The sequence below is a fragment of the Melitaea cinxia genome, chromosome 18 (genome assembly GCF_905220565.1).
Source record: "Melitaea cinxia chromosome 18, ilMelCinx1.1, whole genome shotgun sequence".
Lineage (NCBI taxonomy): Eukaryota > Metazoa > Arthropoda > Insecta > Lepidoptera > Nymphalidae > Melitaea > Melitaea cinxia.
The window spans coordinates 2,990,032-3,002,034 of record NC_059411.1 but is presented as its reverse complement, the minus strand read 5'-3'; the positions used below and the strand labels follow the sequence as shown (position 1 = coordinate 3,002,034).

General features: G+C 33.2%; 1 protein-coding gene across 1 annotated transcript; it reads right to left on the bottom strand.

Moving 5' to 3' along the window:
• Nucleotides 1–2,171: 2,171 nt before the first annotated feature.
• LOC123662449 lies at nt 2,172–3,107 on the bottom strand. Its single transcript, XM_045597292.1, has one exon. The coding sequence runs from the start codon at nt 3,105–3,107 to the stop codon at nt 2,172–2,174; it is 936 nt and encodes a 311-aa protein (XP_045453248.1).
• Nucleotides 3,108–12,003: the final 8,896 nt, after the last annotated feature.

Genomic DNA, 12,003 nt, shown 5'->3' with positions numbered 1-12,003 from the left:
CTGTAGGATATTATTGTGCATGAAAGGATATATAGCATTGTGGACTAGTCTCTCAAAGACCTTAGAGAGAACCGGTAGAATGGATATAGGCCTATAGTTCTCTATATCACTTTTTGAACCACTCTTATATACAGGGACAATCCTAGCGCTTTTCCATATTTTTGGGAAAATACCATCAGTTACACATTTATTATAAAGATAGTGAAGAGGCTGATCAATCACTGTTGCAGTTTCCCTAAAGAAAATGGGAGGTATATTGTCAACTCCAGCACCCTTAGAGACATCAAGAGATTCTAATGACCTACGAATTTCTGTTTTAGATAAATTTACATCGTTAATAATAAAATTAGATGTATTTTCTGATAAACTAAAGTCACTAATGTCTAGACTATTGGGTACACAGGAAGGCTGATAGACTGAAAGAAAGAATTTGCTAAATAAATTACATGCATCATCGAGGTTACCGGCTTTTGATGTTTTATAATGTAAATTAATAGGAATATCTGTTGATCGTTTCCGATGATTTACATAGCTCCAAAAGTATTTTATGTTACCCTTTATACTAGTTTCTAATGAACTCATATATGTCTTGTAGCAGTTTTTAGACGCAATCTTAAATTCTTTCCTATAAACGGAGAAAATATTATAGTTTGAGTCATTATTAAATTTTTTCATCTTTATCCACGCTTTATTCTTTTTCTTAAACAACTGTATTAATTTGGAGGTGAACCAAACTGGGTAACCATTAGTTTTAATATTTTTTAATGGTGCGTTTTCCTGTATTATTATATATAATTTGTCGTAAAAACATGAAACAGCCTCTTCAATTTCTCTATTTTTAAAAAGATCACTCCAATTTATCATTGACAATTCCTGTTTAATTTTATCATAATTAGCCTTTTTAAAACAATATTTATAAAATGACCTACGCTGCAAATAATTGGAGTTGCTCGTGAATGGAACTGAAACCCAGAAGGGTGGATGGTGTTCGTCCGGCAACACTAATGAGTGAGGTACTGGCAACAAAACACAATCTAGAACGTTGGTAAAAAATAAATCCAGTGTTGTGTTATTACGATTCTTCAAAGTATTTATTTGATAGCAATTTGTAATCGTCATAAAGTTATTTATGCACCTATTTATTTGATTTAAGTTACCACTCCTCAGGTGTTGCTTATACGGCTCGCTATTTATCCAATTCAAACTAGGTGAATTAAAATCACCAACAATAAAAATATTCTCCACATTATTACCTTCATCCAATATTTTATTTTGCAAAGCATTAAAATAGTCATAATAAACCTGCTGGTTTTGTTTCGGCGGAATGTAAACAGCTCCTATATAACAATATTTGTTAGCTAGTTGTAGTTCAATAAAAACCTGATCTATGATGGAAGGGATGGGAGCGATCGGTGCGAGCGCGCAGCCCGCGCAGAGTGCCCGCCGCACTGCGATCAGTACGCCACCGCCATCGAGCCGACCGCTCGCCTCTCGATCACGATCCGCCCGAAATGTTAGATATCTATTGTCAATATACTCGCTATCCGAAATGTCTGTATGCAACCAAGTTTCGGTTAGTATTACGATATCATACGAATAGGCTAGTATGTTCATGAACAGTGTATGTAATTTGGTTCTAAGACCCCGGCAGTTCTGGTAATAAATAGAAATGTTATGAGTGTAAGCCATTGTTAATTAAACGTATAATAAGTGTCATAGTTGGTAGACATGCAATCAAGTCATAAATACATTTGAGTGATATTATTGTTTTACTCCAGAGCTGCCGTGCTGGAATGATTGATTGATAAAATATAGGCCAATTATATTGATAATTTATTATAAACGTACAGAACACACCACAAATAAAGTATAAATCAATATTTTTATATGTTTTATAAAATAAATATAATATATAGGTATTCATGCTCATACAAAGAATGAATTTGAAAGACACAAAAATAAAAATAAAAAACGGACAGAACACATTATAAATAAAATATAAATAAATATATTTTTTATATGTTTTATAAAATAGATGTAATATTTGGATATTCTTATTCATACACAGAATGAATTTGAAAGATACAAATATAAAAATAACAATTGTCACTACGACATCAGTACAAGAATACATCTTAATTAAATTAATCTCAAAACTACTTATTATTAAATTATTTAATTTTCTTGACGTCATGCTCATTCCGCACCGCAAAAATTGCCGAAGAATCTGTTTGTCGTACGAGTATCGTTCCATTTTTGATCCATACATACTTATATTTATGCTTAGCTGCAGCTTCACGACACATCCGAAACAATTGCTTATTTTTGACGGTGAGGTGTTCGTTTATAAATATGTTTTGCACAGTTCCGGATATGGATAGCTGGTCCGATTTCAACGCTCCAGCCAACTTCGCAGCAGTGATGAAATTGTTGCGAAGGATTTTGGTGGTAAATCTCACTATAATATTTTTAGGTTTAGAATTTTTCTTATCAAAATGAGGAACTCTATGAATTGATACAATACTTGAGGTGTCAATGGGATACTTGATAACACTTCCAATTTTTTCCAGGATAGCAATGAGGTTTTCATCCCGACGTTCAGGTAAGTTAGTGATTTCCACGTTATACAGCCGGGCCTGTTGCTCCATGGAATCCATCTTATATTGAAGTTCGCTTATTTGGCTGCTTATACCTGTATTTTCTTTAAATTTGATTTCGGCTTCAGTCAAGCGAGCATCAAAGGAATCCTGACGATCCGTGGCAAAACACAACGATGTCTCGATAGTGTCCAACCTGTCGTTAACGTGTTTAAATATTTTATTAAAAGACAATGAAATTTTCTCCATCTCTTGTTCTATAATAATTTGCATTGAGTTTTTTATTGTTGTAGCTATAGATGTATCCAACTCACTTTTCCATGCATTTAATTTTTCGTCAATTTTTTTCTCAATAATTTCCAACATCGCATCTTGATTATCATCGTAATTCTGTTTACGCTTTCGAAAGTTAACGTTGGCGTTTTCATTGCCACGAAGAGATTCTGCCAAATCAGGATTAGATGAGAACTTTATTTGCTGGGAAGTCGTCTGTGGCGGAGATCGTTGCATTTTAGATTTCTAAGTTGGCGGTAGTCACAATTACATATCAGCCGTCACAGCACGTAGATACGATGCAGAAAGGCGTTTACACTTTATTCTTACACACAAGTATCACACTTATCACAAATTTGAAGGGGTCAGTTAGCATAAAATACTTATCACAACAACAGAAAGTTAGTACACATCCGTGTAGAACAGGTTCCAACCGACGAATGATGACCAAATATGAAGTAAAATTCTTTACATATTTTATTAATAAGTAATGAATTTAACTTCATATTTCCTGCAATTAGCGTGTTCAAATAAACAAATAAACTTTTCAGCTTTTTAATACTCGTATTAGTGTAGATATAACAAATTACTTTTAAATATCGAATTTTCATTTAAAAACGCAATACTATGTCGCCTTCAAAATAATGTAGTAATATTGCATAAAGAATATTCGTATAAAAATATAAAATTCAATATTCATTCGACAAATAGCCACAGAAGTGCCTGTGTTAAAGCCACTTCATAACGATCTGTTATTTTAATATTACTTACACAATGTACCCGCTAGTTAGGGTGACCCACCGACATTAATAATAAATATATATTATTTATAATGTTTTAATATTATATAAAATCATTTTATTTTAAATAAATTCCGCTAAAGAAATTTGTACTTTAGCAGCTTATTCAAATAGTTTTAGATATTTTATATATGACTGATGGCGTAGTTGGGAGTGACACTTCTTTCTGCTTCAGTATTGTAGGTACGTTTATCGCTACGAGTCTAGGAGTTATATCTGATTATTTATGTATTATGTATATGTTCATGCATTACATAAAAAAATATTATTATGTATCAGTTGGCTGTCTGATAAAACAAAAGCGTTAAGTTGTCAATCTTAGGTATAGACAACTCTATGTACGGTACTAAATGAGCATTATTTATTTATCTATTTATTTATTCTTGAAAATACTTTAGTTACTAATTACCGCTAAGTAGCAACATGACAAACCCAAGACAATTCCTGTTATATCAGACCGTAAGATCTTGTGGTTAATTGTTATTACTGTATCTTAATGAAACAAAAAACCATTATGTCTCTAATGCGGACAACTTTTTAATAGTCATAGGCAAATGCTCATAAGAGCTCTCCACTTTCGAATAAAAGATGAAATAGATGAGACTCTTTTAAAGCCTAAGTAGCTCTTTAAAAGCCTATACGATTACAATGCTAATTGTGGGATTACTTTGCGGTATTCCTCGACAGTCTCACCAAACGTGGAAACCCTACCTTATCGTTCGTTAACGATGTGTTGAAATAATTTGATTACTTAAAAACACTGTGGAAAAATTATTGTCCACTCGTACTGGTTTTATATAATGCGAACAAATTGAATTGTAGCAAAATACTTTATCAGGTTCATTATAAAATAACGACAATTTAATGGCTCGACCGTCTCCTTAAAAATGTCGAATATTATTAATATTAGACTATTAACGCAACGGAATACTATTATTAGTAAGTAAAACTTCTTTACGCACGCATGACTTGGGGAGTAAACTGGTAAAGTGTGACGAGAGCGTTACGAAAAGTGTGATTGGGCGAGGCGAAAGGAGCAAGAGAGAGAGAGATGCGAGCACCCATTTTCTTTCTCTCTTTCTCTCATAGCCAGTTACGTTTCGTATATCTAAGACACAGTGCAGACCTATTGTACACGCATATTGCTAAAATTTTTTTACTTCAGTCCTCGGCTTTTTTTTTAGTAAATATAATTTTATTTTATTCAATAATTATATTTTTATGTCTAACTTTATAATACACATTTTATTACTTGTTGAAATCGAATCGTCACATTCCATGTCTTACCAACCGTTTGGTAAAAAATAAAATTATTAATTAGAATTCATATGTAGTCGTTAAAAAGAACCTCAAAATATACTTACTCATCAACAATTACGTTTGTTCGGAATTCCTACTCGATTTCACACAGAAATGAGTTCCATTCCGTAACAAAGCTGAGCAATAAGTCAAAGAAGTGAAATTCAATTATTATTTCCAATATTTCGCTTTGACTGAACCTCTTGCTGGGCAGACAGGCGGCGTATTAAATTTCCTATGCAGTCGCAATGACAGTTACCTACAGTTGACACATGTTACATAAATCTTGAGTTAAATTTTTATATTTATACTGGTTTTGCAGTCTACTAACTTACCTATCTCGTGTAAGTTGTAATCCTATTATTATGTCGGAATGATAGTTTTAAGTGTTTTTATAAGTAACTATACCAAATTTCAGTCTTATTATTTTATAATGATAAATATGTTTAAAAAAGTAAGAGTCAAGATGTGTTAAATTTTATTTCTTTCTTAATTTATTCATTTAGTTAAATGAAATCATACAAATAAAACTTCAAGAAAAAAAACAGTCCCTCGATCACCTGTAAATAAATAATGTTATTTTGATTTTAACTAATACATTAAAAGTGAAATATTGTTAAGCCGTAGCGCTGACTGACCTTAATCATCCATCCGAACTTACATATGTAGCTATGCAATGGAATAATATAAAATAGCGATTGAACAAAAATAGAGATATGACACTCATTGCAATGAGTCAAATCAAAAATTAAATAACAAAGTAGTTTTCAAACAAGTAAAAAAAAAACAAAGCACATACAACCGTAAGGAGATTCGGTCGTATCTCGAACACAGATACATATCAGAGAATCTATTGCTCGCTGCAAAACGTTCTGGACTTACACGTTCGCACGTAGACTATTTATGGGGCTGGAGTTCCTTCTATTTTTATTGTTTTCGTTCGTTCTTTAAGTTGTTTCTGTACGATTCTCGAAGCACACGGTATATTTTAAGAGAAAGATTCGAATGTAGGACAAGAATTACTTTCTTGAAATCTTGACTTAAGCGTGTTCTTTTGTGTGTTTATTTACTTAACTGATGGGATGAATGATAAAACCTAAAGGAGATGGAGACTTATGGGCCAAAATGTAATGAGTAGAGATATGGTTTAAAAAATTGGTCATATTTTTTTATTTTAAAATATAAAATGTCAGCTCAGTTCTGAATTTGGAAGCGGAGAAAATTGAGAAAGATAGTTTTCATCAAATTATTTAGGTATCGATTCAACTATAATCGATTACAGAATTAAAAAAGAAAATGTTTGAACTAGTGAATTAACTCAAGATATTTAAATGCACAATTAAAGCTGTAAACAATATTGTGCATTTAAATAAAGTTACATTAATATCGAAAATATTAATATCTGATAAACCAAAATGATTATCGATTTCGTATTGATTTAAAATAAATCATATTTTTAATAACAGCTTTGACAGCTGACTAACAGTAATACTGTGTCCGTCACTAGTTTCATTTTTACTGTTTTCCGATGCATTCTGAGTCCATTTCTGATATTTATTTAGGGTTTCAAGTGTATATCAATATTTGTAATGAGTTTTCAAATAGTCTTCACTAAATATAACAAACATTAGTGCTACAAGAACTTAGTGATTGGTTTTTTATTGACATTGTAACATAGCCTCACTTTTACAAAAAGTCTAATAGCTCCACTCTCAGATAGCCAAAATATAGATAATTTTCAGCGAGGGATCAATAAGCCTAAATGCATTAATTGATACCATTTACATTTCATTACATTTTGGCCCAAGAATGTATGGAATCGTATCCATCTCCTTTCACTATCGGTGGATAGATTAACATTTATGAGTTTTCTCGGTATATTACTGCATACTTTTATTTTAGAAATGTCGTTACGATGTAATCATACATTATTCAGATATTCGTAAATCTTATAAGTTTCGTTTGTACATTGTTCATTCCGTAAATGGCTATGACGTCTTAGATTCCGAGCTAAATCTTATCTTAATATAAGGAGATGTTTTGGCCAAGAACACTGTTCTAAAATAATTGAAAGATTTCATTTTTATGATCATTCTTGACACTATCCTAAAAATAACTCTTCTTCATTAAAAAAAATAATTAAATCATATTTTAAAAGACAGACTTTTTTATACCTATTTTTTAGACTTTTATTATACAACTAGGTCGGCAAATATGTGCACGGCTCACCCGATGGCAAGCGATTACCGCAGCTTATAGACGCCTGCAACACTAAAAGCATCGCAAACGTGTTGCCGAAATCCTAGGAGTTTCAAAAAAAAGGAGGAGGGTCTCATTTCGACTGTATATTTTATTTATGTTACCTCATAACTTTTTACTGGATGTACCGATATTAATGATTCTTTTTTTTAATCGAAAGCTACTGTTTGTCATGTCATCATCATTACAGCCTATACAGTCCACTGCTGGACATAGGCAAGTTTACGCCAAAAATAACGCGAACTCATGTGTTTTGCCTATAGTCACCACGCTGGACAGGCGGGTTGGTGACCGCAAGGCTGGCTTTGTCGCACCGATGATGCTGCTGCCCGTCTTCGGCCTGTGTATTTCAAAGCCAGCGGTTGGATGGGTGGTAGCGGAACTGTTTTATCCCTTAGTCGCATCTTACGACACCCACGGGAAGAGAGAGGATGGCTATATTCTTTAGTACCGTAGCCACACAGTACACAGTTTTAAGATCAGTGATTAAGATCTGACGAGTATTTCTTGAGTTATATCTAATAATGCGAATTTTTTCGTCGTATGCGTATTGATGATTTTATCGTCTTACAATGTTGCATTACTAGTGGATATAAATTGAAGTCTTGAAGTCGGTTTTTTTTCGTTTGCGAGCAAACAATTATCTAAGCATATGATTATGACAATGTGCATTAAATGAATACATTTTCCAGAGAGACATGTTAATATAAATTAAAAACTCTAATTTAGAAAGTAAAACCTCATCTAACCTATATCATACGAATTGGATTCTATATTCAAAGTGCAAGTGTGGCGGAAATGAATCCGCGTTCGTGATACGGATCTGATGGAGCCCTCGACTTCCGGTTGGTTCGCGCCTTTATGGCTTCCAATTTCAAACCCGTAGCTGAACGGTCTTCGCACAGACGTCATTTTTAAAATTTCAATATTAAGTTTTTTTTTTAAGTTTAATATAGACTTTCCTTAAATAAAGACTATCCTTTAACTTACACAGAATCTTAAATAATAATGATTTCAACTCAGAATTTCAATTATTAAGTTGATTAATAAAGGGCTTTTATTTGATCACAGTAATATGTAAAGAAGTCAATCTAACTTGAATATTTTGCGTCCATTTAGTTTTTTTTTATAAAAAAAATTTTGAAATATTGTAATATTCTGACAACTCTGGATTACTTTCTTTCGTATGTCGTAATGTGCCAGTATAACATTTGAAATCTCATTTTGCTATTTAAGGAATGATATACATAGTCCGAAAAGAACATTTTCATTAACAGTAACATTTAAACAATTTGTATACCAATCGTTTTTTTTTTTTTTGGTTTATATTATTGCGTTCATAAGTTTAACAAAACATTACATAACAATTTAATAATAAATTATAACTAAATAATGACAATACAGAAATTAAAGATCTCGGAAAATTCAACGTTTGGTCAAACTTAAAACAAACGCCAGTCGAGATAAAACATAGGTGTCGAAATCCTGAAACCAGCCTACTGGAAATTTCAGCGTAGAAACGAATTGAATGTCCTTGATACGAATAAAAAGACCCGGTCTGACGTTCGCCTGGTTCTGGAAAATCTGCTTTTGTAAATGGGCATTCTGACATTCTAAAATTGCATCTGAAAAACTATGGGTATTGTTGAGTGGCTTGTATAAATTTTGATTAAATTAATATTTACTAATATTATAAAGAGAAAATATTTATTGTTGTTCTTGTTTGTAATGGAAACATTGAACAATTGCCGGACCGATTTTTTAACCGACTTTAAAAAAAGGAGGAGGTTACTCAAGTCGACGTATATAATATAATATTAATATATATATATATATATATATGTATATATATATATATATATATATATATATATATATATATATTTATTTATGTATGGTCGGGGATAGCTTCGTCGTTTATGAACCCATTTTGATAATTATTTTTTGTTGGAAAGGAGATATCCTAAGTGTGGTACCATGATAAGTAAACCAGGATCTGATGATGGGACCCCAGAGAAATCGAGGGAAACCTTCGAAAATCCGCATAACTTTTTACTGAGTGTATCGATTTTGATGATTTTTAATTTAATTGAAAGCCGATGTTAATCATGTGGTCACGTTTAAATTTCAACGAGATCTGATTACAACTTTTGAAGTAATCTTTAATAATACGTATTTACTTGACTATTTTTTCGTCTATCTACTTTGTATAACTTGTCGATGTAATTGAAGTCGGTTTTTTTCGTTTGCCAGCAAACACAATTATATAAATTGTTTCACCTGTAAAATTCTACGTTACCAATGAATAACATTGACTGTATTTTAATAGTAGAATACGGTACAGTTAAAATCGTGTGGTCCACGCGAGTAAAGCTGCGGTAGAAAGTAAGTAAATAATAATTTTATAACAAGTTGCTTATTGTAAGATTGATGAAAGAATTGTTTTTTTTTTTAATTTGTAAAATGACAATGAAAGTGCTCTTGGGGCCTGTTTGAATAAAGCTGCTTTTGATTTGGATTTTACCATATCAATAATTTACCTATAAATCCCTATATTTATAGGGATGACTAATTATTATTATATACCATACATGCAAAGAGAAGCAATCAAAATCTATTGCACGATAACTTTTTTTTTTTTTTTGACATCTGTATATATACCGTACTTTCTCGGATAACTTATGTCCTTTAAACTGTTTTTGAATTATCTGATTGGTAAATTTACACTTCGGCCTATCGCAGTCAACTGCTGGACATAAGTCTCAACAAATTCGCGACAGACATTACGGCGCCAATTCATGTGTTTTGCCCATAGTCACCACGTTGGGTAGGCACGATAAATTTATTTTACATATTTTTTCCCTTAATCTGAATTTATGTAAATCTAATCGCGCTTCATAAACTTTAAATGAATTTTTTTTATGTCACGAAATGATAATGTTACAAACGTCTTAAAACTGTGAATCAAAACTTTATCTTAGATGAAGAGATTGTTTTTCGACTAACACTTCTATGGTGGAGCCACAAAAACAGCGATTAACGAATAACATAATATTATATATTTATATAATATTATGTATATATTATATAGACGCGCATTCCTGGTCATCGCCCACAGCCTTCTCAGCGACTTTGGCACAGCACACTGCACTTCGGCCGGTCAGCAAGCAGAGACGCACTTCTCTCCTGGTCGACGCAGCAGCCAGCCACTACGCAGTACTGCACCACTCCGACTCGGCCCGGCAAGCATCACAAGATGAATGGACGACTTAACCTGCTATCGACCTCCGGTCTCGGAGGGGAGTGATGTGGCGACATCTATCGCGCGAAATACAAACGACTACAAACTACGTAATTAGAGAAAACTGACGTATGCTACATCGCGCTATCAAAGTTTTCAAAGTGATTAAGTATATATACAAGATCCCGACAACAACCGTTGGGCCAGTAGCCCGCCAGACACAACACCCGTCTGGTGGAGGATCCTCCCTTTTCTTCACATCGCTAAACTGGTCGATTTTGATGATTTTTAATTTAATTGAAAGCCGATGTTAATCATGTGGTCACGTTTAAATTTCAACGAGATCTGATTACAACTTTTGAAGTAATCTTTAATAATACGTATTTACTTGACTATTTTTTCGTCTATCTACTTTGTATAACTCGCGTCCTTTATTTTTCTAGAAATATTACTAAAATTATTCAAGTACGGAATATTTACCTTTTATTTTTATTTTGAGGAGCACGATATTTCGACATTATCAACGAATGTCATGTGAGACTGAAGTTTGTGGGTAGATACTCCTCCTACCTCCTTTCTTGTACGTTTAATGCGTAAAAAAAAATTAGCTATAGTGGTCAGCTACCACTTGTATGACACAAGCATTAAGTTGCCGACCTTAGGAACAGACGACCTTGTCTGAAAGTTATAAGATATTTATTTACAAAATAGGAAATTATGTGATTTTTACTAGCAAAATTTCTCAGACTTCTAAGAAAAGATTTTTGTATTATTATTGTCATTCTTTTAACTATAAAAAATCGCAAAAAAAACAAGAAATATCACAATATTCCACTATAAATAGTAATCATTTAAATTTTTACTTCTGGCATGTAACACAGTAACAGCAGTATAACCGCATTTTCCATAGCCCCCAACGATCTAAATCTTGATCGATGCGTACCGTGATCCAACACGGCGCGCGCGCAGATACCATCACGTCACACTGAATTAGAAATGCAATTGTCGGTTCAAATTAGACTGACAGACAGACAAGTTCGTATCATTCACTCTAATGTTCATTCTGAACGTCAGAACTGTTACTCTCTTTTGAATTTTATACTTCTGTTTTTTTGTTACTGTCTACTTATATTATTATTACTTAGTATAATAACGGACTTAAAAAAAGGATGAGGTTCTGTTTAGGCCAAATCGCGCCTTAGAGCGATTGCCTTAGGGTTTAGTTTAACCGTGGCTCTGTCATTTATTACTTATGATTTTGTAATACCATTTCGCTGCGTTAGCGACGCTTTTTTCTGTATGGGCTTCATCGGTGATATCGCCAGGTGGCACGGCCCCCCGCCGTCGCCGTCGCCCGCGCCGCTTAGCGGCGAACAGTCTCGATTCCGCTCTCACGGAAGCGGACGTATCGCTGCTCGATACGGCGAATAAAGTCTCGCGTCCGCTCTGCAAGGTGTGGCCGTATCGCTGCTCGACGGCCGGCCAGTTCCTATTGTTGGACTTATTGTTTTGCGCGTGCCTCGTGGTTTATTAA